The sequence below is a fragment of the Ips typographus genome, unplaced genomic scaffold, assembly GCF_016097725.1.
Source record: "Ips typographus isolate SLU unplaced genomic scaffold, UJ_Ityp_2.0 IpsContig202, whole genome shotgun sequence".
NCBI lineage: Eukaryota > Metazoa > Arthropoda > Insecta > Coleoptera > Curculionidae > Ips > Ips typographus.
Window position 1 is genome coordinate 12,501 of NW_028098556.1, and position 27,500 is coordinate 40,000.

General features: G+C 40.9%; 6 protein-coding genes, 1 non-coding gene and 2 pseudogenes across 7 annotated transcripts; 3 read left to right on the top strand and 6 right to left on the bottom strand.

Annotated features, from left to right (window-relative positions):
• Positions 1 to 764, bottom strand: part of LOC145739476 (large subunit ribosomal RNA) — a 3,568-nt pseudogene extending 2,804 nt beyond the window's left edge.
• Positions 765 to 1,321: 557 nt separating this feature from the next.
• On the bottom strand, positions 1,322 to 1,476 carry LOC145739475 (5.8S ribosomal RNA). Its single transcript, XR_014181045.1, has one exon. It is a non-coding gene; the product is annotated as a 5.8S ribosomal RNA (ribosomal RNA).
• A 1,592-nt stretch (positions 1,477 to 3,068) lies between these two features.
• LOC145739467 (uncharacterized) lies at positions 3,069 to 11,052 on the top strand. The gene has a single exon (XM_081994878.1). It carries the CDS (start codon positions 3,487 to 3,489, stop codon positions 4,564 to 4,566), a length of 1,080 nt encoding a protein of 359 aa, XP_081851004.1. The 5' UTR covers positions 3,069 to 3,486; the 3' UTR covers positions 4,567 to 11,052.
• On the bottom strand, positions 9,071 to 10,241 carry LOC145739478 (small subunit ribosomal RNA; annotated as a pseudogene).
• Positions 11,053 to 13,239: 2,187 nt separating the features above from the next.
• Positions 13,240 to 14,244, bottom strand: LOC145739468 (uncharacterized). The gene is given in 2 exon segments (XM_081994879.1): positions 13,240 to 14,077; positions 14,079 to 14,244. Coding segments are annotated over 2 exon segments (759 nt in total). The 5' UTR covers positions 14,160 to 14,244; the 3' UTR covers positions 13,240 to 13,399.
• Positions 14,245 to 15,373: 1,129 nt separating this feature from the next.
• LOC145739473 (histone H4) lies at positions 15,374 to 15,903 on the bottom strand. The gene has a single exon (XM_081994884.1). It carries the CDS (start codon positions 15,786 to 15,788, stop codon positions 15,477 to 15,479), a length of 312 nt encoding a protein of 103 aa, XP_081851010.1. The 5' UTR covers positions 15,789 to 15,903; the 3' UTR covers positions 15,374 to 15,476.
• A 98-nt stretch (positions 15,904 to 16,001) lies between these two features.
• Positions 16,002 to 16,584, top strand: LOC145739470 (histone H3). The gene has a single exon (XM_081994880.1). It carries the CDS (start codon positions 16,079 to 16,081, stop codon positions 16,487 to 16,489), a length of 411 nt encoding a protein of 136 aa, XP_081851006.1. The 5' UTR covers positions 16,002 to 16,078; the 3' UTR covers positions 16,490 to 16,584.
• A 1,002-nt stretch (positions 16,585 to 17,586) lies between these two features.
• Positions 17,587 to 18,148, bottom strand: LOC145739472 (histone H2B). The gene has a single exon (XM_081994882.1). It carries the CDS (start codon positions 18,040 to 18,042, stop codon positions 17,671 to 17,673), a length of 372 nt encoding a protein of 123 aa, XP_081851008.1. The 5' UTR covers positions 18,043 to 18,148; the 3' UTR covers positions 17,587 to 17,670.
• A 127-nt stretch (positions 18,149 to 18,275) lies between these two features.
• On the top strand, positions 18,276 to 18,807 carry LOC145739471 (histone H2A). The gene has a single exon (XM_081994881.1). The coding sequence runs from the start codon at positions 18,361 to 18,363 to the stop codon at positions 18,736 to 18,738; it is 378 nt and encodes a 125-aa protein (XP_081851007.1). The 5' UTR covers positions 18,276 to 18,360; the 3' UTR covers positions 18,739 to 18,807.
• Positions 18,808 to 27,500: the final 8,693 nt, after the last annotated feature.

Consider the following 27,500-nt stretch of genomic DNA (forward strand, 5'->3'; position numbering starts at 1 on the left):
GGTCCGATCGCCGACGCGTCTGGCGCGCTTGCCGAGAGTCGAACGCTCGCTAGAGCGGCCTCAAACCTTTCGTATACCGTCGAGCGAGTCAGCCGGAGCGTGCGAGTTCGTTAGTCGCGCCGAAACGCGACCGACGGGCTCCATCGCACGTCGTAGACTGACGCCCAACGGATCGCGACGTCCTACCAGAAGAAAAGTGCACGCGTTCGTCGCCGGTTCGACGAACGGAGGGTGCGCAAAACGCGAACGTTTCGCGTCACTCGACCGTCCGACGCCTGCGTCGAAACGCGAATGAATTTCTTCCTTCGACCTTTCGGGTTTCTCAGGTTTACCCCTAAACGGTTTCACGTACTCTTGAACTCTCTCTTCAAAGTGCTTTTCAACTTTCCCTCACGGTACTTGTTCGCTATCGGTCTCGTGGTCATATTTAGCCTTAGATGGAGTTTACCACCCACTTAGGGCTGCACTCTCAAGCAACCCGACTCTAAGGAGAGATCCTCTCGCTATCGGCAACGGTCGCTACGGGACTGGCACCCTCTATGGGCTATGGCCCCGTTCAAGAAGGACTTGGACGCGCCGCGCGATCTCGAGATAATGGACCCTCCCGAACACCACATTTCCCGGCGCCCGATGTCGGCCGCGGGATTCGGTGCTGAGCTCTTCCCTGTTCGCTCGCAGCTACTGAGGGAATCCTAGTTAGTTTCTTTTCCTCCGCTTAATAATATGCTTAAATTCAGCGGGTAGTCTCACCTGCTCTGAGGTCGAAAAAATAATATAATGTATTTTGGTGCGCCAAAATCGTTCGTACGCGTTTCGATCGCCAACGGACAAACTATCGCGTTCACACAAGACCGGACGAGCTTTTACAATCGAAGGCGACGCACTCCGATACCGCGTTTAAATCGTAGCATCGATCCGACGTCTTCTTCAACTCTTCATAGAGATGATATCGGACACGACGATCGTTCCTACGTACGCGCTTCGGCAAAGCGTGCTAAGCCATTCCGCTCGTTCGTCATATAGTGTGTTGGATGTGTCGTCGGCGACGCGTACAAACGCGCGCTTTACGTTCGAAGCGATCGCTCGTCGGTTTAGCTAACGGAGGTCGTTTATTTCATCGTCCATCGCCGAAATCTACCGAGCGAGCTTTAAGATCGTCGAACCGCTATCGCGTTTTCGAACGTCGCACCTTATCGAACGCATCGCCTCATTATCGAGGCGTAGCGTCTCTTCGATTACGTGCGTCATACGTTCAACTCGCTCTGCGTGCGTTCGTCGTTTGTTGCGACGATCGAGCACCGAGCAGTCTTTAAAATAGACACGACCCTCAGCCAGGAGTGGTCCGGGAACAGAATCCGAGGACCGCAATGTGCGTTCGAATTGTCGATGTTCATGTGTCCTGCAGTTCACAAGTTGACGCGCAATTAGCTGCGTTCTTCATCGACCCACGAGCCAAGTGATCCACCGTTTAGGGTAATCTTTTAGAAAACGTTCGTTTTATAGCGACGAGTCGTCGTCGAGCGACGTGTATCGAAGCAAACGATTTACGGGTGACCATTGTTGGCAAAAAACGGACGCCTTTCGATACAGTTTCGTATACCGATTAAGCGCTCTTTCGTCGGACGTTTCTATCGCATATTAACGCCTGCCATATTATTCAAAAGGTAGGTGTTATTTTATTTATGCGTACGTCGCAAGAGCGCTACTTATCGGTAATAAAACACCGAAAGGCGCCCGCTTCGACGGAGAGACCGAACAGCGGTCCTTTAATCGTGCGCCGAAGCGTATCGACGGACGCGATCGTCTCGGGAGAGATTTTCTCTGCGTGCGGGCGTAAATCTTTAAACGTGCATACGCGCAGGAACTTTGATCGATCCGCACGGCCGCAGTACCCACACATACATAATCTCTCGTTTAGACCGAGTACGTTCGCGTTTTCAGAATTCCGTTAACGCTTGACGACGCTCTAGACCTCTCTTCTTCAAAGTCTCTCGTCGAAATGTTTAGACGTGTCGTTTCTTCACTCTATACGTTTGTCGTACACGTACGATACGTCGCGTACGTCATCGTCATTGTCGTCTTCTGTCTGTCTGTCTGTCACATTGCACTTCTACCAGCGAGGAGATGTGGCCACACTCTCTCGTCACACGTATTTCACTAACGGTGTCGAGTTTAGAGTGGTCATCTCTCTCGCATACGTACGAAGCGACGGACGACGACACTTGCGACGATGCAACGACAATGATTATGATGACGATAAACGTCGACGAACGTCGAACGACAACACAGAGGAAGCTCGTTTCACGTTGCGACGCTCGCAATCCGATCAACGATGCCTACACGTTTCGATCGCGTATATACCGCTCCGCAAAACCACAAAACGTCAACCAGTTCGATTGGCAACCGCATTCCACAGCGACGATCTTATCGACTCGTTATCGGCACATCAAAATAACGTGCGATTCTACGAGTTTAATTGTCGTCGACCGGAAACCGGACCTTCGATACGGACGTTCTTACAACGGTCGGAGCACGCGTTCGCGTGTTTTGGTCGACACCACACAGAATAATGCGAGCCGAAGCAGCTTAGTTCAAAATTTCAGAAGAGTCTAAGTGAGAGAGCTAGAGAAAGAGAGAAAGATAAATCGTTTCAATGCGATCGCAACAATACTCTCCCCTCCTCACCCCGAAGACTCTTCAAACGTGTAATTTAATCACACTGTAATGATCCTTCCGCAGGTTCACCTACGGAAACCTTGTTACGACTTTTACTTCCTCTAAATGATCAAGTTTGGTCATCTTCCCAGACACATCGACGACGCCGAAACGCCATCGCGTATCGGTCCGAAGACCTCACTAAATCATTCAATCGGTAGTAGCGACGGGCGGTGTGTACAAAGGGCAGGGACGTAATCAACGCGAGCTTATGACTCGCGCTTACTGGGAATTCCTCGTTCATGGGGAACAATTGCAAGCCCCAATCCCTAGCACGAAGGAGGTTCAGCGGGTTACCCGGGCCACTCGGCCAGGGAGGACACGCTGATTCCTTCAGTCAGTCGGCCGCTGGCAATCGTAGCGTGCGGATGTGTTTTACTAAGCTCTCAAAGATTTTACAAATAAGTGCGGTAAAAATAATCGGATCGAGCTGAAAATTTGCACGCGCCGGGACAAAGTGACTGTTAACATATCCTGAAAATTTGATAACAATCGATCAACAAATAAAAAAGTTATTACGAGTTGAAACTTTTAATTATTGCAACGTGACCGTGGTGCAGTAGTGGGCGGTGACTAACGCCAGACGTCTGGCGTCGTGCGGCGCGCGTGATTGGCCAGCCACTCTCAGTGCGTTGTAAAGAGAGTTTTCGCGCTGTTTGTGAATAACGTTAGCGTTAACGTTCCAACACGTAAAATTCTAAAACTGTACTACTGTATGACTATCTGATTATTTGGGCGTGTAAATGCAGCTAAGTTTTGGTAAATTGAATCATGGCGTCGGAAGAAGATGCCACTTGTGAGGATTTGCTACAGGAAATTGCTACCGGTTTATCATTGTTACAAGATTTTGTTACGTCTTCCAAGGATCATTTAGCCAAGAAAAAAGATTGTTCGCAAGCAATACTGGACATTAACAATGCTGTTCAAAGAATTATATTGAAATCTACTCAAGGAAGAAGTGTTTTTGTCAATGACATTAAAGGCATCGTCAAGGAGGTTGTGGCTGAAATGAACCAAGAAAATTTTAGTGCCCCACCAGCACCAACGCCAATGCTATATTCGAACGTTGTAAAAAATTTGGTTCCTAAACCTCTACCCAAAAAATTCAAAGTCTTAATCTACCCAAACGAAAATTGTGCAGAAATTAAAAGTTCCGAAGAAACAAAGAATGTTTTGACTAAAATGAATCCAAAATCATTGGGAATCAAGGCTGATAATATTATTAAAATCAGAAATAATGGATTGCTTGTGGAATCCTCCGACAGAAGCATCCTTAGTCTGGCGAACAATGAGGAAGTTAAGAAAAGTAATCTAACTGTTCGTGTGCCAAACGTTATTTGGCCCCGAATAATTGTATATGACGTTCCTACTGATGTAGAAAAGGATGACCTTCTTAACGCGATCGTAGCTGACTTACCTGAGGAAATGGATATTGATGGGGACCTATTCAAGCAGGCATTCAAATTCGGAAAAAAGCAAGGACCTAGCTGTCATTGGGTGGTCGAGTTGCATCCAAAAGCACGTTCTAGTCTAATTAGTGCGGGTAAAGTGCGTGTGGGGTGGAAATCGTGCTATTTAAGTGATTTTATCAGAATTACTAGATGCTTTAAGTGCCAAAGGTTTGGTCATGTGGCCAGTAAATGCGAGCAGGAACAGGTATGTGCTGTCTGTACCAATGTAGAACATGATACACAGGTATGCCCACATAAAGAAAGTGTGGACAAACACCGCTGCATAAATTGCATCAGAGCGAAAAAAAGGGACATTTTGCACAGGGCAAGCTCAGATGTTTGTCCGCTATTTTTGGCCAGGAAAAATGACTATATCCAGTCGATTAATTATGACACTTAAATTAAAAGTAATACAAGCTAACTTGCAGTTTTCTAAAGCGGCCACGCATGAAACCCTAAATTACATTGAAAAACATCAAATTTCTATTGCTTTACTTCAGGAACCTTATTGTTATAAATCAAATAATATTTACAAAATACCTGCTTCAGGTGCATTCAAAGTTATCTCAGTAAATAATGAACGCTTTTTCTCGGCCATAGTTATAAATAATAAATTACTTGAAACTCTTGCTCTAGTACATCTGTGCACAAAATATGTTTCCGCAGTTAACATTACTATTGGTGATCGACTCATAGATCTTGTCTCTGTTTACTTTCCGCCTGCAGTAGATTTCGGGGACTGTTTAAACAGTCTCCAGATCTCTGTGGACTTTTGTGTACGAAATTACGGTCTGTTGTTGGCGGGTGACTTTAATTGTAGATCAACAATTTGGTTTGATGACAATAATGATGTAAATTCTGTTAACATGGAAGAATTTATTCTTCGAAATAATTTAGCTGTTCATAATGAGCCAGATCTTCCACCTACTTTCGAAACTGTGAATGGCTGCAGCAACATTGACCTCACTATGAGTAGTTTTTCGCTGATATCTAACTTAGTAGATTGGACTGTTGTAAGGGGTATTAACACTGCAGATCACAATGTAATATTATTCACACTCAAATTTGATAATTTTGATTGCAGTTCAAAAAACAATGTTACATATATTTATAATACAGCACAAATAAACTATGATAATATTAATGCTAAAATTCCTGAAGTTATAGATAGTATAAATTTAACAACTGAAGTTTTGGACAGCCAGTATGGCATTGATAATGCATTGACAAGTTTTTATGATGGATTGAAGGCTTTGGTAATCGGTGCTGCCAAGAAGAAATGTTTCTCTGAGCGCCCACCCTGGTGGAACGATAAAATTGATAGATTCAGAAAAATTTATCTAAAAAAGAAGAAATTGCTATATGACAATCGTTTTCCTGAAAATAGAACGTACTTATATGATAGCATGATGGATGCAAAAAACAGGTTTAAGGCTGTCATTGAGCAAGAAAAATCAAAATCATGGAGCAAGTTTGTAAAAGACGACCTTGCGGCAAACCCGTGGGGTACGGTTTATAAACTTGCTTCACAAAAATTTCGCCAGCAGGGTGCGGTTAGCTCATTAAGAAATAATGACACATATACGGGCACTGTCCTAGAGACTGCTGAATTTATTGTAAATAGTTTACTGCCTGATGATAATCAATATGATCAATCGTATGAACAAAATGCTGTTTGGCAGGATTATGAGGCACTTGATGGTCAATTGGAACGCGATGTCGGGTTACAACCTGTTGATGAGGAAGAACTTTCAACTATAGTAAAATCACTTAAATCTAATAAGGCCCCTGGGCACGACTGTTTAAAGGGAATATTTTTAAAAAAGACTTTTAACTCAACAAAGAGTTTTATTCTAAAAATCATAAATGCTTGTCTAAAAATTTCATACTTTCCAGACCTCTGGAAGAAGGGTAATTTAGTAATTCTATTGAAAAATCCTGCAGGTGACACTACTAATGTTAAAAATTATAGACCAATTACCCTTCTCCCAGAATATGGAAAAGTGCTTGAAAAAATTGTTCGTACACGATTATATAATCATTTAACTCCGGCACATTCTGATTTGCAGTTTGGCTTTGTCCCTGGCCTGTCTACTATTGATGCGTTGGGGCGCCTTGTAAATGGCATTAAACATTCTGAAGGGACCTATCAATTAGTGGTTTTCATTGATATTTCGGGTGCTTTTGATAACCTTTGGTGGCCGTCATTATTTTTAGAATTACGTAAACGAGAACTTCCAGATACACTTGTCAAACTACTTAAAAGCTATGTTACAAATCGCTCGGTCAAATATGAAAATGGTAATGTCACAGTCGAAAAGGTTATCACTAAAGGCTGTCCACAGGGCTCAGTTCTTGGGCCATCGTTGTGGAACATACAGCTAGATAATTTATTGATTAAAAATTTCTCTGATAAAGTAAATCTTACTGCATATGCGGATGACTTGGCTGTACATGTAGTTTCAGATAGCCGTCAGGAACTTATAAATATTGCTCAGCAGTCTGTTGATATCATTGTTAATTGGGCCAAACATTGCAAATTAAATATTTCGACAACGAAAACAAAAATAATGGTTATAAACAAATCTAAACGCACACATGACAGGGATATAAAGGTTCGCATTGACGGACATGCGATTGAACTAGTAAGTGAATTCAAGTACTTGGGTGTCATTCTTGACCCTGGTTTAACTTTTACAAAACATATTAATTACATTTGTAAAAAGGCTGTGGACATTACCATGGCGCTTCGTAGAAAAGTTTATTTAACATGGGGTCTTGATGTCAGTACCTCACTTACTACTATTTACAAATGTGCAATTATACCTATTTTAGCATATGGTATTGAAATCTGGGGCCATCGCATGTCCATCAAGGAGAATGTTAGAAAGATTCTATCCATGCATGGTAGTTTCTGCCGTGCACTTGTTGGGGCTTACAGATCAGTCTCTGTTGATGCTGCCTGTGTCCTTGCCTGCATTCCCCCTCTGGATCTTATTTTAACAAAAAAGCTCATTGTTTCTCAATACAAAAAGCAAAATATTGCTAATTTTAAATTTATTAATGAAAATATAAATTTTGCTACTTTTGAAAATCAAAATTTGCTGAAATTACACCTGGACAATATAATTATGGAGGAATGGCAGCACAGGTGGACATTTTCCGAAAAGGGACGCGTTACTTTCTCCTTTTTCCCAATAGTTTCCTGCAAAATGTTAATTCAATTAAATTTCATTACAACTCAAATTTATACTGGACATGGTCCTTTTGCGTCACATTTGCACCGTATTGGGAAAAGGGAAAACTCTCTTTGCGAACACTGCGAAACGCAGGTGGATGGCCCATTGCATAGAATTTATAATTGCTCAAATTATGTTGCAGCCAGACTTCCTTTATTAAATGAGGAATTTTGGCCGTTTTTCCCTAATGAACTGCCTTTTATACTTACGCCTGAAATCTGTGAGTCGTTCCTAAAAGAATAGTTACCTTCCGATCTCACTTTGAATAAAATTTTCCATTCTTATAATTTTACTTATAATATATAATATGTATATTTACATATAATTTCTAAAATAAATCAATAAATGTTCTTGTAGTCATTTAATGTTTTATGCATTACTGCAGTGACAAAATGTAAACATCGAAAATTTTGAATTACATTTATATTTTCTCTCACTCATGGTGTCATGATTAATTGATGGTTTTGTAGTTTTTTGACAAAAATGGGGCCCCACTCGCACTAACGAATGGGACCTCAATATACCTGTGTATCGTTTCACATATGGTTTGATGGCCATGCCTTTTTTCCCTTGTTTTCTGCGTAAATTTTAAGTTTTAGTTATGTACTATTTTAATACATTTATTTCTAATTAGCTGACAAATTTTCACCAATTAATTTGTTGGTAAACATGTCTGCGAACATGTTCTTAGTTTTAACTCTCTAGTTTTAAGTTTTAAGTTTAATTCAAATGTATAAATGTTCTTATAGTCATTTATAACTTTTTGCATTATTGCAGTAACAAAATACAAACTTCAGACACTTTTAAATTGCAATTTATATTTTCTCTCACTCATGGTTGTCTTGATTAATTGACAGTTTTAAAATTTTTTGACAAAAAAGGGGCCCCACTCGCACTAACGAATGGGACCCCAAAAATAATTGTGTAGCGTTTTTCACATATGGTTTTGATGGCCATGCTTTTACTTATTTGTGTTCTGCGTAATTTTAAGGTTTAGTTATGTACTATTTAATTTACTATAAACCGAATACTTAGTTGACATATTTTCATCAATTAAATTGCTAGTAAGCATGTCTATGAACATGTTCTTAGTTTAACTTCTAGTTTTAAGTTTTGTGTTTTTTGCAGATGTATACTTTATGTATGTTGAAATGTACTCAATTTGGTGCAATTTGATCAATAAACGCGCCGCTGGGCGTTTTTTTTTTTTTTTTTTTTTTTTTTTTTTTTTTGATTCCTTCAGTGTAGCGCGCGTGCGGCCCAGAACATCTAAGGGCATCACAGACCTGTTATTGCTCAATCTCGTGCGGCTAGAAGCCGCCTGTCCCTCTAAGAAGAAATGTTTGTACGCCGACAGTAAAAACCGAGCACGACAACGAAGCGAACCCCGAAGCCGGCCGGCCTTTAGGATGTCAAAATACGCCTAGTTAGCAGGCTAGAGTCTCGTTCGTTATCGGAATTAACCAGACAAATCGCTCCACCAACTAAGAACGGCCATGCACCACCACCCACCGAATCAAGAAAGAGCTCTCAATCTGTCAATCCTTCCGGTGTCCGGGCCTGGTGAGGTTTCCCGTGTTGAGTCAAATTAAGCCGCAGGCTCCACTCCTGGTGGTGCCCTTCCGTCAATTCCTTTAAGTTTCAGCTTTGCAACCATACTTCCCCCGGAACCCAAAAGCTTTGGTTTCCCGGAAGCTGCCCGCCGAGTCATCGGAGGAACGTCGGCGGATCGCTAGCTGGCATCGTTTAAAGTTAGAACTAGGGCGGTATCTGATCGCCTTCGAACCTCTAACTTTCGTTCTTGATCAATGAAAGCGTTTTTGGCAAATGCTTTCGCTTCTGTCCGTCTTGCGACGATCCAAGAATTTCACCTCTAACGTCGCAATACGAATGCCCCCATCCGTTCCTATTAATCATTACCTCGGGGTTCCGAAAACCAACAAAATAGAACCGAGGTCCTATTCCATTATTCCATGCACACAGTATTCAGGCGAAGTTTTAGCCTGCTTTAAGCACTCTAATTTGTTCAAAGTAAACGTGCCGGCCCACCTCGACACTCAATGAAGAGCACCGCGGCAGGATTGAGTTGGGCCGCCCTCGCGAGCTAAGCCCACCGGCAGGACGTCTCGCGACTCGCCAGTTAACACCGCGGACGATGAACCAGCGGCGCGAGACACAAATTCGACTACGAGCTTTTTAACCGCAACAACTTTAATATACGCTATTGGAGCTGGAATTACCGCGGCTGCTGGCACCAGACTTGCCCTCCAATTGATCCTCGTTAAAGGGTTTAGAGTGTACTCATTCCGATTACGGGGCCTCGGATGAGTCCCGTATCGTTATTTTTCGTCACTACCTCCCCGTGCCGGGAGTGGGTAATTTGCGCGCCTGCTGCCTTCCTTGGATGTGGTAGCCGTTTCTCAGGCTCCCTCTCCGGAATCGAACCCTGATTCCCCGTTACCCGTTACAACCATGGTAGGCGCAGAACCTACCATCGACAGTTGATAAGGCAGACATTTGAAAGATGCGTCGCCGGTGCTAGGACCGTGCGATCAGCGTAAAGTTATTCAGAGTCACCAAGTTGTACGATGACGAGCGAACCCGCCACCGATTGGTTTTGATCTAATAAAAGCACTCCTTCCGTCTCCGGTCGGAGCTCTGTTTGCATGTATTAGCTCTAGAATTACCACAGTTATCCAAGTAAGTGTGGGTACGATCTAAGGAACCATAACTGATTTAATGAGCCTTTCGCGGTTTCACCTTAATTTGGCTTGTACTGAGACATGCATGGCTTAATCTTTGAGACAAGCATATGACTACTGGCAGGATCAACCAGGGAGCTGTTCTTATCCATCGAAACGTTGCGCTAGAGCGAGCGAGCGATCGATCGTGCCGTCTCGTGCCGAGTCGTCGAGTCTGTGTTGTACCAGTCATATCGTATAAAGGATCGTCACAACAAGCTTATTCTTCTCTGTCAACCAACGACCTGCACGGGTGGTTTAAGACTAGATAGAAAAGAGATAGACGATCGACCATATAGACGATGGCGACAACGACGACGACTACGACAACAATAACAACAATGACGTCGCTCTGCTATTACTCGTGACATACGTTCGACGAACAGCGTCCCACTACTACGACAAATCATGACACGACAAAATTAAAGCGAGTTTTTAGAAAATAGTTTCTTACTCGCCTTTACACTTTGTCGTTAACGCCATATTATTATCGTAGTAGAGAAGACGTCGACAAAAAAGGAACGAAGCGTTCCTGGCGTGATTTGTGCGTCAAGAAGCGGATATGAACCGTTCGAGATGCCACGCTCGGTAAACATACGTCGCCTTTAAGTCGAAACTCTTTTGTAGTCGTATATATATTGGCGTCGTCTCGATACTAGCAATTTTAAGAGAAGGCGACAGACACGACGCATTATCATTATCGACATGTGTAACGTCGACGACAACTACTTAGAATACGACGACGTTTGTTCGATGCCTCGATTTTTATGTAATCGGTGGGTCATCGTCATCATCGCTACTTTCTAAGATCATCGTTATCGTCGTTTTATCGTTTGTCAACTACTTCTGCATCTTTGTGTGTCTGTGTATGCGCTTCAACACTGCCAGAAATTATCGGTCGACACATCGAACATACGACTAGAGTTTTCGTCTTTTTTCGGTGATTATATACAATAATTCGTCGTTACGACTCCGTCAACAAACGCGTTTTTATTTACCGAATATGCAGCCCAGCCCTTTCGCTTCCGTATGTACGATACGCAGAAAGAGACGCTGCTTTCGGATACGCGTATTAACGTAAAACGTCGCTCGACATCTGACCTCACGACATTCTCTCGACCCTTCGCTAGATTGAAAGCGACACGGGAATCTCGAAAGATCGTTACGTCTATATTAAAAATATTCTCGCTCGGAACGTAGAGAGTTATCGCAAATGTTAAAGCACTCTTCCGGATTCTAAAAAAGAAAACGGCATTCGTGCTATGGTTTAATCGCATTTGGACCGTAACGCATACCACGCTCACCGAGTCCGCGATCTCGCTGTAGGAACTGTTCCGAAAATTCAGCGCGTCGGCTATCTCCCCAAAAAGCGAGAAGAAATACGTCCGCCGCATCGAAAAGAAACGGAACTCGGAAGGGGCTCGAGTAGTCTATATCGTCGACCAGTCACACGAAGAATCCGACGAACGAAACTTTTAATTCACATAATTAACAATCGCTATCGGAAATCAACGGACTTAGAGGACCCACTCGCTTCCAGGCGGGAGACCAGTCGCAGACCGGAAACTCCACGTTAAAGCGACCGGAGTTTATATCGCGACTCCGGCCGGAAGTCAGGCGCCTAACCCTTTCGATTGCACGTCCGGCCGTCTGGCTCGATCCGAACTATACCGTCGATGGGTAGTCTCGCTTCGGTCGATCGTCACATTTTTCGATCGATTTTCGGGTTATATGTTACTTAATCGATAAGGGGGCGTAAAAATAAAGGGTTGTAAAAACGATTATTAACGGAACGTAAAAAGGTAAGGGCACGTATATTGTTATCACGTCCAATCTCCAAAAAAGCAGATAAGGATAGGATCGTAAAAAGGTAAGGGGACGTATATTGTTATCACGTCCAATCTCCAAAAAAGCAGATAAGTAACGTATCGTAAAAAGGTAAGGGCACGTATATTGTTATCACATCCAATCTCCAAAAAAGCAGATAAGTAACGTATCGTAAAAAGGTAAGGGCACGTATATTGTTATCACGTCCAATCTCCAAAAAAGCAGATAAGGATAGGATCGTAAAAAGGTAAGGGGACGTATATTGTTATCACGTCCAATCTCCAAAAAAGCAGATAAGTAACGTATCGTAAAAAGGTAAGGGCACGTATATTGTGATCACGTCCAATCTCCAAAAAAGCAGATAAGTAACGTATCGTAAAAAGGTAAGGGCACGTATATTGTTATCACGTCCAATCTCCAAAAAAGCAGATAAGGATAGGATCGTAAAAAGGTAAGGGCACGTATATTGTTATCACGTCCAATCTCCAAAAAAGCAGATAAGTAACGTATCGTAAAAAGGTAAGGGCACGTATATTGTTATCACGTCCAATCTCCAAAAAAGCAGATAAGTAACGTATCGTAAAAAGGTAAGGGCACGTATATTGTTATCACGTCCAATCTCCAAAAAAGCAGATAAGGATAGGATCGTAAAAAGGTAAGGGCACGTATATTGTTATCACGTCCAATCTCCAAAAAAGCAGATAAGTAACGTATCGTAAAAAGGTAAGGGCACGTATATTGTTATCACGTCCAATCTCCAAAAAAGCAGATAAGTAACGTATCGTAAAAAGGTAAGGGCACGTATATTGTTATCACGTCCAATCTCCAAAAAAGCAGATAAGGATAGGATCGTAAAAAGGTAAAGGGCACGTATATTTTTATCACGTCCAATTACCACATAAACAGATAAGAAACGGATCGTAAAAAGGTGTGATACCGCGTCTCCGGCCGATAAAAAAACGAAGGGTTACGGAACGGAGAAGTGCACACGGAAGTGATACCGCGTCTCCGGCCGGTAATCAGTCGCCAAACTTTTTTAACTTTTACTAAAGGCAAGAACTCGTAATGTAATACATTACGTATATCGTTGATGTAACATTCGATTATTGTTGAACAATGTCAATTGTGATGGTAAACGGCGGGACTAGCTATGATTCTCTTAATAGCATCACACGATAATAAAGCAAAACATGTAATTGTAACTAACATTGATTAAGCCTTTAATAAATTTTAAATCTAACGTATTAATCTTTCGCTTTTTCAAACTTGTGGTTCTGAAAAGAACCTTTTGTTATATTAGTCGTAGACTCCAGTAGCCGATATGTACCTGATAACATAGTATGTACGACGAGATCTGCGACACGTATCGGACGTAGCAGTTGCATTCTTGCAGCCGAAAACCAACCACGGCGTCAACCACGACAAATTACTTCTTCTTTTTGGGTGAAGTCGTTTTTTTCGCCTTGGCAGCGGCAGTAGACTTTGCGGTTTTTGGTTTGGGAGCTTTCGGTTTTTTGGTCGGTCCAGCTTTGTTTGATTTCTTCGCCTTGGAAGGAGATTTCTTCGGCGTAGTAGCGGTCACGGTAACGGTTGCAACTTGGGCGGCAGTTTTCTTAGCCGCTGCTTTCTTTTCGGACGGAGCGGCACGACTTTTCGTCGTAGTAGTCGAAACTGCTACGGCGGCGGTTTTCTTTTCAGCTCCAGCGGCGGCGGCGGCAGCAGCAGCAGATTTTTTCGTCCTAACAACCGTTTTTGATTTCACTTTTTCACTGATCGGTTTCGAAGGCGATTTTTTACTAGCCGCCTTTTTCGTAACTTTTTTCTTTTCTGCGCTAGCAGGTTGTTTTGCCGATCCCGAACCGACAGCGGACAATTTAAACGATCCCGACGCTCCCTTACCTTTCGTTTGCACTAGCGCACCGTTCGCTACGGCCGCTTTCAGATATTTTTTGATAAATGGGGCTACTTTTTCCGCGTCCACTTTATAGTTGGCAGCTATGTATTTCTTGATGGCCTGCAGTGATGATCCACCACGCTCTTTCAATCCCTTGATAGCGTTCGTTACCATTTCTGAAGTCGGAGGATGGCTCGGCTTCGAACGGGGATTTTTCGTTTTTTTTTTCTTTTTTCGACGGCGAACTAGCCGGCGGAGTGGATGCTACAGGCGCTGCGTCGTTATCGGCCATGATACGAACGAATAAAAAAACACTCGATATAGAAAAAACACAAAACAAACACAGACCGACGATCGTACGTGCTAAAGCCAATGGTTTACTGCGAAATGAGAGAGAAAAATGTTTGCGTCGACTTTTGTTTAGGGGTCGTGCGGAGTACGGAACGGTGCGCCTCCGTCAGCCGACACGGTTCGACGTCGTTTATGCCGCCTGTATGTTACTCAAGTTGGTTTCTAGTCGATTATTTTAATATAGAAAAACGCATTTTTCACTTAATCGTCGTTCGAAAACTTTTCCAAAACTATAAGCTACAAGATAGGCGGGCTCTGTACTATGTCCGATTACGATATTAATGTAAAATATCGCTTGGAAAGTGACCAGTCTCGCTATTCCTAAACACTTTCGTACTTTACTTGAACAAAAATATAATAAAATAAACGTTTATTGACGTTTTTTAGCCATTAATAAGTGCAATCGTTCATATTCTCACGTGCAAAACGAACGCAAACGTAGTAGTATACGCCTTAATTGAAAAAAAAATGTTTAACCGGTCGCATGTCGCCACAGAATTTGCACCGTCAAAACTAACTCGAGTTTCGGTTCAACATTGTCTTTTTCGTTATGATTTTTCTTCTATACCTACGCAACGCAATAAACGTATAGAAACGATATATTATATTTATCCGTTTCGGTCGGGCAGAAAATTTACAAATGTACGCGCCTTTCTTTTGCCATTTAATATCGTAATATGCTATTATTAAGTAACCAATTGATTTTGTTCGTTTTCTAACACAAAACGCAAAAGAAAAAAAAAACCTTTCCAACAAAGTAGGTAGGTATGTGTACACTCATTGAACGTTTGCCAACTAAAAACACGAAGGAAAAACAAAAACAATCACACAACATAAGGGGTCAGGAGGTGGTAGGTATGTACCTTAAGTAACCGATTTTGTTCGTTTTCTAACACAAAATGCAAAAGAAAAAAAAAACCTTTCCAACAAAGTAGGTAGGTATGTGTATACTCATTGATCGTTTGCCAACTAAAAACAGGAAGGAAAAACAAAAACAATCAATCACACAACATAAGGGGTCAGGAGGTGGTAGGTATGTACCTTAAGTAACCGATTTTGTTCGTTTTCTTACACAAAACTTGAACAAAACCATAAGCAACCCCACACAACAAAGGTATGTACCTCAAGTAAAACGATGTTTCTTTTTTTTTAAGGTTTGTGGTTCTTAAAAGAACCGATTTTTTTTTTTGCAATCATCACGGCAGAGACGTCATTATCATGCATGGGCATTAATTAATTATCAAAAATAACAGTTTATTTAACCTCCAAAACCGTACAGAGTACGTCCCTGTCGTTTTAAAGCGTAAACGACGTCCATAGCGGTGACAGTTTTCCTTTTGGCGTGTTCAGTGTAGGTGACCGCATCTCTGATCACGTTTTCCAAGAAAACTTTTAGCACACCACGAGTTTCCTCGTAAATCAAACCTGATATACGTTTTACTCCACCACGTCGAGCCAATCGTCTAATAGCTGGCTTCGTAATACCTTGGATGTTATCACGAAGAACTTTACGATGACGTTTTGCGCCACCTTTACCCAATCCTTTTCCTCCTTTACCACGTCCAGTCATTTTGTAAAGCTTTTAATAATACTCTTACACACACAAAAACACAAAAAACACCAATGGACACGACAACGACGAGCACGTTACTGCAACAAGGTACGCCGAGAACTGATCGAGAACTCCGACGTCGACCCGGTTTTGTTTCCTTCGCTAAGCTCCGCCCCCTTTGTACTGTTTCGACCAATCGGCGCCAGAGCCGACCCAACAAAACCGGAGCTCGATATCTCGACGCGTCAGACAGTGCCTAATCGCGTTCGAGTGCGTATCGTTAGTGATTTATCTAAAATAACAATAAAATGGCCCGTACAAAGCAGACCGCGCGTAAATCTACTGGAGGAAAGGCTCCAAGGAAACAACTGGCCACTAAGGCGGCCCGAAAAAGTGCTCCCGCTACGGGTGGCGTGAAAAAACCTCATCGTTACAGGCCCGGAACCGTAGCTCTGCGTGAAATTCGTCGCTACCAGAAGAGTACCGAATTGTTAATCAGGAAATTACCATTTCAACGTCTAGTCAGAGAAATCGCCCAGGATTTCAAGACCGACTTGCGATTCCAAAGTTCCGCCGTAATGGCACTGCAAGAAGCGAGCGAAGCTTATCTCGTCGGTTTATTCGAAGACACTAACCTTTGCGCCATTCACGCCAAAAGGGTGACCATCATGCCGAAGGACATCCAATTGGCACGACGCATCAGAGGTGAACGAGCTTAAATTTGAACGAGACACCTTCCAAAACCCGTAACGACGATTTATTGACGTGAACAAACGACAACAAAAAAAAAAAACGGTTCTTTTAAGAACCACAACATACTTGACGTGATTGAAAGTCGTTTTTACAATCTTATTTCTACCAATTTATTTTATTATAACACTTTTTGTTGTGGTACAGTGTGTATAGGTATATAGGTATACTAATTAAGTACAAGTAGGATCACAGTGGTGTGTATTGTATCAAAGCTGAGAGATAATACATACTCAGATAGATAGGCTATCCCATCCTTATCAGCTCTTTTGGAGATTGGACATGATAACAATATACGTGCCCTTACCTTTTTACGATCCGTTTCTTATTTGCTTTTTTGAAGATTGGACGTGATAACAATATACGTGCCCCTACCTTTTTACGATCCGTTACTTATCTGCTTTTTTGGTAATTGGACGTGATAACAATATACGTGCCCTTACCTTTTTACGATACGTTACTTATCTGCTCTTTTGGAGATAGGACGTGATAACAATATACGTGCCCTTACCTTTTTTTACGATCCGTTACTTATCGTGACGTGATTGAAAGTCGTTTTTACAATTTTATTTCTACCAATTTATTTTATTATAACACTTTTTGTTGTGGTACAGTGTGTATAGGTATATAGGTATACTAATTAAGTACAAGTAGTATCACAGTGGTGTGTATTGTATCAAAGCTGAGAGATAATACATACTCAGATAGGTTAGTTAGTTAAGTAGGTAGGTAAAACACCACGTGCAAATATCAGTAGAAATTGCACACGGGGCGGGTTTTATTTAGATACTGATATCTATTTCTCAGTCGGTGAAATAAATCGATTTATGATCATTCCGACAAAGTTCGAAAAACGTGACTTATAAACGTGAAAATATCAGTATTTTACGCCGATAAGCACGTTTTGATCGATATTTCTTGTCTAGATCAGAAAAGACCGAAAAGCACGTTTTGACCGATATTTGTTATCTAGATCGAAAAACACCGATAAGCACGTTTTGACCGATATTTCTTATCTAACAGAATACGTCGTATATAAACGAAATTCTTTTTTTTTAATTCAACATTTTTGTGGCTCTGAGAAGAGCCGATTTTGTTGTTGGTTTTTTTTTTTTAATACAGGATAGTGTACTTACGGTCGAAAAACTATTTACTTGGAGCTAGTGTATTTCGTGACGGCTTTTGTTCCTTCACTGACTGCGTGTTTGGCTAACTCACCGGGCAATAACAGCCTGACGGCAGTCTGAATTTCTCTGCTCGTGATGGTCGATCTTTTGTTGTAGTGGGCCAATCGAGAAGCTTCAGCAGCAATCCGTTCGAAAATATCGTTGACGAACGAGTTCATAATGGACATGGCTTTACTCGAAATTCCAGTGTCGGGATGTACTTGTTTCAATACCTTGTAAATGTAGATAGCGTAGCTTTCCTTCCTCCTGCGCTTTTTCTTTTTGTCGCTTTTCGAAATGTTTTTCTGGGCCTTGCCGGCCTTCTTTGCTGCTTTACCGCTAGTTTTCGGTGGCATGGTTCTTTTTACTAGTGACGAATCACAAACAGACAAACAAAACTCACAAAAATTGACAAAACAACACACGACACGACAAGACGCTCGAATACAGACTGAACGTGAACGGATCTGGCGGCCGCCTTTTAACTGACGAGCGAGTCTGTTTACAAGCTCCGCCCACTCGGTTTTGTCGAACGGAGCGACGTGATTGGTCCGCCGCTTAGTATAAATATAGGCCAGTCGGGGACGACGGTATCAGTCTCGTACGTGCACTAGAAGGCAACGTTTACGTTTTTTTTGTGTCAAATCGAAAAAAAAAAAAACCAGTTTTTAACCATGTCCGGACGCGGTAAAGGTGGTAAAGTAAAGGGAAAGGCAAAATCGCGTTCAAGTCGTGCGGGACTTCAGTTTCCGGTGGGACGTATTCATCGTTTGCTACGTAAGGGAAACTACGCCGAAAGAGTCGGAGCGGGAGCACCGGTGTATTTAGCGGCCGTCATGGAATATTTAGCCGCCGAAGTTCTCGAGTTGGCTGGAAACGCAGCAAGAGACAACAAAAAAACCAGAATAATTCCCCGACATTTGCAATTGGCGATCCGTAATGACGAAGAGTTGAACAAACTGTTATCGGGTGTGACAATAGCTCAGGGTGGTGTTCTTCCAAACATCCAAGCCGTTTTGTTGCCCAAGAAAACTGACAGCAAGACCAAGTAAGGTAATAACGGTTAGTTATTCAGTTATGTGAAAGAAATAAATAAACAACGGTCCTTTTAAGGACCACAACTTGTTTAGAAATTTGGAAATTCGTTTATTTGCTTATTTATCACACACAGACAACGTTATATTTTGGTACTTTTGAAAATGTCACGTGACATTGAAAAATACATATATATAAGCTACCAGAGTCGGACTTCGATAGTTTTACGGTGAAATCAGGTCAAGGTCATAACTGTTCGATGAGGAAAGATAGAAGTTGTCATTAGCAATAATAATCCGGCGCTTTCGCCATTTTTTTGCAAATGCTAGTGGATATTTCACCCGTCAATAGGGAACAAGAGTTGGACTTCGACGGTCGATATTTCGATTGTTTTACGGTGAAATCAGGTCAAGGTCATAACTGTTCGATGAGGAAAGATAGAAGTTGTCATTAGCAATGATAATCGGGCGCTTTCGCCATTTTTTCGAAATATTCGTAGTTTTACAGTGTAATTAGTTCAAGGTCAAAACTTTTCGATGCGCAACAGTAGAATTTGTCATTAGCAATAATAATCCGGCGCTTTCGCCATTTTTTTGCAAATGCTAGTGGATATTTCACCCGTCAATAGGGAACAAGAGTTGGACTTCGACGGTCGATATTTCGATCGTTTTACGGTGAAATCAGGTCAAGGTCACAAATGTTCGATGAGGAAAGATAGAAGTTGTCATTAGCAATGATAATCCGGCGCTTTCGCCATTTTTTCGAAATATTCGTAGTTTTACAGTGTAATCAGATCGTTCAAGGTCACAAATTTTCGTGATGGTAAGGTAGAATTATTGGTCATTAGCAACGATTATTTGGCGCCTTCGCCATTTTGTCAAGAATACCATGTATTTCGACTTTGAAAACGAGTGGTAAAAAAGGCGAACGATGAGAGAGAGACGTATTTTCTTTCTCAGCGTTCGCCATTTTGTCAAGAATACCATGTATTTCGACTTTGAAAACGAGTGGTAAAAAAGGCGAACGACGGAAAAGACACAATCGGGTCTTTATCCGCGTTCGCCATTTTGTCAACAATTTGCCATTATGGGGTCCAAAAAGTCCTAGAAAAAAAAGTCTAGAAAAAAAAGTCTAGAAAAAAAAGTCTAGAAAAAAAAGTCTAGAAAAAAAAGTCTAGAAAAAAAAGTCTAGAAAAAAAAGAGTATTTTAGCACGATTTTTCAGAGCGATTACCCTACCTCTCCTACTCCTTATTCTCATTTCTCACGCTTTCCTTCATACTCCCTCTTCACCTTTCTTCCTTTCACCTTTCTTCTTCCTACACTCCCTCTCTATTACTACTCTACTCTCACCTTACTCCATCCTATACTCACGCCAATACACTCCTACACCCTCTTCTACTTTCATCTACATTCCCCTATGCCCTCGCCAGTTTTCACAAGTACCACTCTGCCTAAAGTACATGTTACCGCTACTGACCGTGGGTACATATGTATACTACTAGTATGCACTCTTCAGTACTAGTATCTCGCACTAGCGCTTCTATTTAAATACATCCACCCGTACTTTATCCAATTTACATACTTGTGTGTATATAACATAATTCTACTCCCATCATCTAAGTAGTAGTGACACACACACACACGTAGTGGACGAGACAAAATAGTAACGAACTGTTTTATGCATGCCTGCCTGCCTGCCTGGCCTAGTCAAATATTATAACAAACACAAGCCGATGATAGTGCCCCCGCTATCCAAAGCTATGATTTGCTCCTCTAACCATATTGCACGCTCGTAAAAACGTCAATCAATGCTGCCGATACGATACACCTGGAGATTGGTCCAAACTCAACACACTTTGCCACACACATCATATTATCTGTACTACTTACTAGTAGTCTGTCTGTCTGTCTGTCTGGTCTGTGTATTACCTCACAAATAGTATCCATCTGTTTCGCTTCGTAGTCATAGAAAACTTGTTTTTTTGCTATAGCGGATTAGGAATGCTGTTTACGCACTAAACCAGCCTAACCTAACCTAACCTAACCTAACCTAAACTAACCTAACCTAACTTAACCTAACCTAACCTAACCTAACCTAACCTAACCTAACCTAACCTAAACTACCCTAACCTAACTTAACCTAACCTAACCTAAACTAACCTAACCTAACTTAACCTAACCTAACCTAACCTAACCTAACCTAACCTAACCTAACCTAATCTAACCTAAACTACCCTAACCTTACTTAACCTAACCTAACCTAACCTAACCTAACCTAACCTAACCTAACCTAACCTAACCTAACCTAACCTAACCTAACCTAACCTAACCTAACCTAACCTAATCTAACCTAACCTAACCTAATCTGACCTAGCTTAAACTAACCTAACTTAAACTAACCTAACCTAAGCTAACTTAACAGGTTATCTAGGCGAAGCGTAGCGAATGAATGGACGGACGAAAGTTCTTTCGCTAGTTTGTTGAGCCGCTCGTCGGCAGTGGCGTCGTCATATTTTTCGTACGCGACGCCTCGTTTAAGCTAGCGCTAAGTTTTTCATGCCGAAAACTGTAATTGGCGCTAGTCGCGATGTCGTCGCTGTTGTTTGCGACGCTTCGCCATACGTGGATATATATGTAAGGGAGGTGTAGACTCGAAAAAAAAATCGAGTCATAAAAAAGGCGAACGACGAAAGAAGCTATTGCAGATCTTTCGGCGTTCGCCAAAACTGTCATAGATAGAGGAGACGAAAAAAGGTAAGGGGACGTAGACTTTGCGAAAAAAAAAAACGAGTCATAAAAAAGGCGAACGACGAAAGAAGCTGGAAGAGCTCTTTCGGCGTTCGCCTTTTCTACGTTCGTCTACACGTTAGACGTTCCGTCGCGCACAAGCGATCGACCGACCGAACGATTTATCATCGACCGGCCGGCCGTCGCTTTCGCGACCGAAACGTTTAACGGTTCGACCTATATACATACACATATAGTTATATATATATGTACATATATATTCACGGGGTCTCGTCTCACCGACAAGACGAATCCCCAAGCGAAGGGCTGAGTCTCAACAGATCGCAGCGTGGAAACTGCTCTACCGAGTACAACACCCTGCCAGGTACGTAAGTCGTCTACAGACAATTCCGAGTTCCAACATCGAAACGATTGTGATACCCATGATGGACCGCCGAGAGGTCCGATCGAACATGGCAAGGATCGATCCCGCCGTCGACCGGTGACCCCACGCGGCAAACAGGGCTCGTGCGACGACCGACGCGAACGTCGATCACCTAGTAAAGTCACATTGTTTTGAGCCTTTCGACTCTCGGAACTCCAAGAGATATCGTTGCCACCTTTGACTAGAAAGGATACGGCCTTAGAGGCGTTCAGGCATAAACCAACGGATGGTAGCTTCGCACCATAGCCCGCTCGAGCTAGTGCGTGAACCAAATGTCCGAACCTGCGGTTCCTCTCGTACTGAGCAGGATTACTATCGCAACGACGAGTCATCAGTAGGGTAAAACTAACCTGTCTCACGACGGTCTAAACCCAGCTCACGTTCCCTATTGACGGGTGAACAAGCGGGCCCAACAGTTTCCATACACCTTTTTAACATTGGAAGCCTCTATAGTGCATTAGTGTGTAACAGTTAGTTACACTTAGTTACTTAACTCGTTTTATTATTTTCAACGTTTTTTTTTTTTGGTGCGTTCTCGCATACCCAAACAATACACAACCAAAATATTAACAACACTTTTTGAAAAGATTACCTGTAAATTATTGCACGTACATGTTATAAAAATGAAGGTGCCTTTTCCTTTTTACGATCCGTTACTAATCTGTTTTATGGTATTTGAACGTGATAACAATATACGTGCCCTTACCTTTTTACGATCCTATCCTTATCTGCTTTTTTGGAGATTGGACGTGGTAACAATATACGTGCCCTTACCTTTTTACGATACGTTACTTATCTGTTTTTTTGGTAATTGGACGTAATAACAATATACGTGCCCTTACCTTTTTACGATCCTATCCTTATCTGCTTTTTTGGAGATTGGACGTGTTAACAATATACGTGCCCTTACCTTTTTACGATCCTATTCTTATCTGCTTTTTTGGAGATTGGACGTGGTAACAATATACGTGCCCTTACCTTTTTAGGATCCTATCCTTATCTGTTTATTGGTAATTCGACGTGATAACAATATACGTGCTCTTTACCTTTTTACGATCCTATCCTTAACTGTTTATTGGTAATTGAACGTGATAAAAATGTACGTGTTCTTGCCTTTACTTTTACTTCTCTATTTTTTTTTTGATAATTGCACGTACATGTACAATTATTAACGTTGCTAAAAATGTTACGTAACCCCGGAATATTGCACCATTGTGCTTCCACGCGAATTTCTTTTAATGTTATTTGGTGGTTCTGAAAAGAACCGATTTTTTTATAAAAGGTGCTTAATAATATCAATAATTATCAAGCACCTTTTCCGCCTCGGCCACCACTAGCACGCAAGCAACGGCCGTTTTTTCCACTTCCACGCCGTTATTGTACATCTCCGTGTGGAATCGGAGACGTACTGCCTTGGATGAAAGTGATTTCTTCTCGGTCATTTCGTCAACCGTGAACTGCAGTTTGGCCATCTCTGCCTTCGTACGTCTTATTTGGCGCGTCAACTCCCGCCGGATGTTGGCTGCCAAATAGAACGGTAAAGCACCCCGTTCACCACTCGACATCGCTAACAACTGAAAACTGAACCCCGACGCGCTCCGGTACCATATTTATACGGCCCGGCAGACCAATCACGTCGCTCCGTTTGGCAAAACCGGGGTGGGTGTGGCTTGTTAACGGACTCGGCGAGAGTATAAATAGTGCCCGTTTCAGATCGCAACATTCAGTCGTATTGTTCCAGTTATGGCGTCCAGAGACCTCCCACTTCCACAGCAAGCGCTGTTGCAAATACGGCAACTTCGTGCTCAATGTCGTCGGATTCACTGCGAAATACGGAGTACGACAGAAGATTTAAAAGACGCCGTCGCCGAAATCGACAAGGAAGCAGATTGTAGATTGCCTAAGATGCAGAAGAGTGTTCTACAACTTAGGCAAAATATCAGTGCCCTTGACGAAACAATAAAAAAAGCTAGTAAAAAAAATTAGTTTTTTTACTAGCTTTTTTTAGTGTTTCATAAAAAAAACGGTTTTTTTAAAAACCACAAACATATTACTAAAAGAAATTTGTAGTTCAGCTTTATATTGAACAATATAAATACATACTGAATATACGCACAAAACTAACCAAAGTATTATTATTGATTGATAAAAAGCAGCAAAATAACACCCTGTTTACCGTTAGTCAGTCCAGCCCGACGGAGTGGCGCCACTCGACCGACCGCATGGAAATTTTCAGTTGTTTTTGTATTTAAACGTAAATATATCTCCATTACTTACAATAAACATTGCTTAAAATGTTGTCTAACGTCGTACCATTATATTTCAAAGCAAATGTCTTTTAATTATATTTTGTGGTTCTAAAAAGAACCGATTTTTTTGGATAAAAAAGTTAAGAATATTAAAATTTTCGCATCTGGACAACAAATCGTTAGTTTTATTGGCAATCTCTTGAACTGCCACCGTCAACTGCGATTGTTACATTAACAAAAAATAAGGTCAATATGAAATATTTTTATAATACAAATTGTGTTATATAGCATTAGGGTGGGTCCTAGGAGCATCCTGCTGCAAAAAAACATAATATTTTTGATTTTTTTTTTAGGTCTGATGATATCGAACTTCTTCGCTTCATTTTCAAAGTCAAAAAATGGGGTTAATATGGAATATTTTTATAATACAAATTGTGTTATATAGCCTTAGGTTGGGCCCTAGGAGCATTCTGCTACAAAAAAACCTAATATTTTTGATTTTTTTTTATGTCTGATGATATCGAACTTCTTCGCTTCATTTTCAAAGTCAAAAAATGGGGTTAATATGGAATATTTTTATAATACAAATTGTGTTATATAGCCTTAGGTTGGGTCCTAGGAGCATTCTGCTACAAAAAAACCTAATATTTTTGATTTTTTTTTTATGTCTGATGATATCGAACTTCTTCGCTTCATTTTCAAAGTCAAAAAATGGGGTTAATATGGAATATTTTTATAATACAAATTGTGTTATATAGCCTTAGGGTGGGTCCTAGGAGCATTCTGCTGCAAAAAAACCTAATATTTTTGATTTTTTTTTCTAGGTCTGATGATATCGAACTTCTTCGCTTCATTTTCAAAGTCAAAAAATGGGGTTAATATGGAATATTTTCATAATACAAATTGTGTTATATAGGCTTAGGACGGGTCCTAGCAGCATCCTGCTGCAAAAAAACCTAATATTTTTGATTTTTTTTTCTAGGTCTGATGATATCAAACTTCTTCGCTTCATTTTCAAAGTCAAAAAATGGGGCTAATATGAAATATTTTTATAATACAAATTCACCGTAAAATTTTGGGAAAAAAAATTTGTTAACTAAATCGGGGTCGCTCTACAACCCTACGTGGTTTATTGTGCAATTTTCCAAAATTTTTCAAAAATTTTCCCCCAAATTTCCCCCCCGGAAAATTTTCCCCCCATCAAAAAATGTGCGTAATTCGTTTGTAGACATGTTTGTATTTGATGTCAGGCCCATGCGCGGCTTCCTTCCGGCGTAATCTTCGAAAATCCGATTCGCAAACCGGTTTTTTTCCCCCCATCTTCACAGGGGGGGATCGAAAAATGGGGCTAATATGAAACATTTTTATAATACAAATTGACTTATATTGCCTTAGGACGGTCTCTAGAAACACCCTGCTGCAAAATACTCTAATTTTTTCAATTTTTTTTTTTTTTGAGCTTGAAAATTTTCTAATTCCAAAATAAGTCGGAAAATTTTTATTGGCTCTAGCGATTCCTTAGGACCTCCTGAGTCATACAAACCAAACTTGCATTATACAAATATGCCCGGAACAGGTCGGAAAATGACTTTGAAAACCAATTTTTTTACTTTTCCCCCCTGGCCGTATTTTTCACCGGAAAATTTTGGGAAAAAAATTTTGTTAACTAAATCGGGGTCGCTCTACAACCCTACGTGGTTTATGTGCAATTTTCCAAAATTTTTCAAAAATTTCCCCCCAAATTTCCCCTCCGGAAAATTTTCTCCCCATCAAAAAATGTGCGTAATTCGTTTGTAGACATGTTTGTATTCGATGTCAGGCCCATGCGCGGCTTCCTTCCGGCGTAATCTTCGAAAATCCGATCCGCAAACCGGTTTTTTTCCCCCCATCTTCACAGGGGGGATCGAAAAATGGGGCTAATATGGAATATTTTTATAATACAAATTGTGTTATATAGCCTTAGGGTGGATCCTAGAAGCATCCTGCTGCAAAAAAAACTAATATTTTTGATTTTTTTTTTAGGTCTGATGATATCGAACTTCTTCGCTTAATTTTCAAAGTCAAAAAATGGGGTTAATATAAAATATTTTTATAATACAAATTGTGTTATATAGCCTTAGGGTGGGTCCTAGGAGCATTCTGTTGCAAAAAAACCTAATATTTTTTATTTTTTTTTCTAGGTCTGATGATATCGAACTTCTTTGCTTCATTTTCAAAGTCAAAAAATGGGGTTAATATGGAATATTTTCGTAATACAAATTGTGTTATATAGGCTTAGGGTGGGTCCTAGGAGCATTCTGTTGCAAAAAAACCTAATATTTTTGATTTTTTTTTTAGGTCTGATGATATCGAACTTCTTCGCTTAATTTTCAAAGTCAAAAAATGGGGTTAATATAAAATATTTTTATAATACAAATTGTGTTATATAGCCTTAGGGTGGGTCCTAGGAGCATTCTATTGCAAAAAAACCTAATATTTTTGATTTTTTTTTTAGGTCTGATGATATCGAACTTCTTCGCTTAATTTTCAAAGTCAAAAAATGGGGTTAATATAAAATATTTTTATAATACAAATTGTGTTATATTGCCTTAGGGTGGGTCCTAGGAGCATTCTGTTGCAAAAAAACCTAATATTTTTGATTTTTTTTTCTAGGTCTGATGATATCGAACTTCTTCGCTTCATTTTCAAAGTCAAAAAATGGGGTTAATATGGAATATTTTCATAATACAAATTGTGTTATATAGGCTTAGGGTGGGTCCTAGGAGCATTCTGCTGCAAAAAAACCTAATATTTTTGATTTTTTTTTCTAGGTCTGATGATATCGAAGTTCTTCGCTTCATTTTCAAAGTCAAAAAATGGGGTTAATATGGAATATTTTTATAATACAAATTGTGTTATATAGGCTTAGGACGGGTCCTAGGAGCATCCTGCTGCAAATTACTCTAATTTTTTCAATTTTTTTTTTTTTTTGATCTTGAAAATTTTCTAAGTCCAAAATAAGTCGGAAAATTTTTATTGGCTCTAGCGATTCCTTAGGACCTCCTGAGTCATATAAACCAAACTTGCATTATACAAATATGCCCGGAACAGGTCGGAAAATGACTTTGAAAACCAATTTTTTTAATTTTCCCCCCTGGCCGTATTTTTCACCGGAAAATTTTGGGAAAAAAATTTTGTTAACTAAATCGGGGTCGCTCTACAACCCTACGTGGTTTATTGTGCAATTTTCCAAAATTTTTCAAAAATTTTCCCCCAAATTTCCCCCCCGGAAAATTTTCCCCCCATCAAAAAATGTGCGTAATTCGTTTGTAGACATGTTTGTATTCGATGTCAGGCCCATGTGCGGCTTCCTTCCGG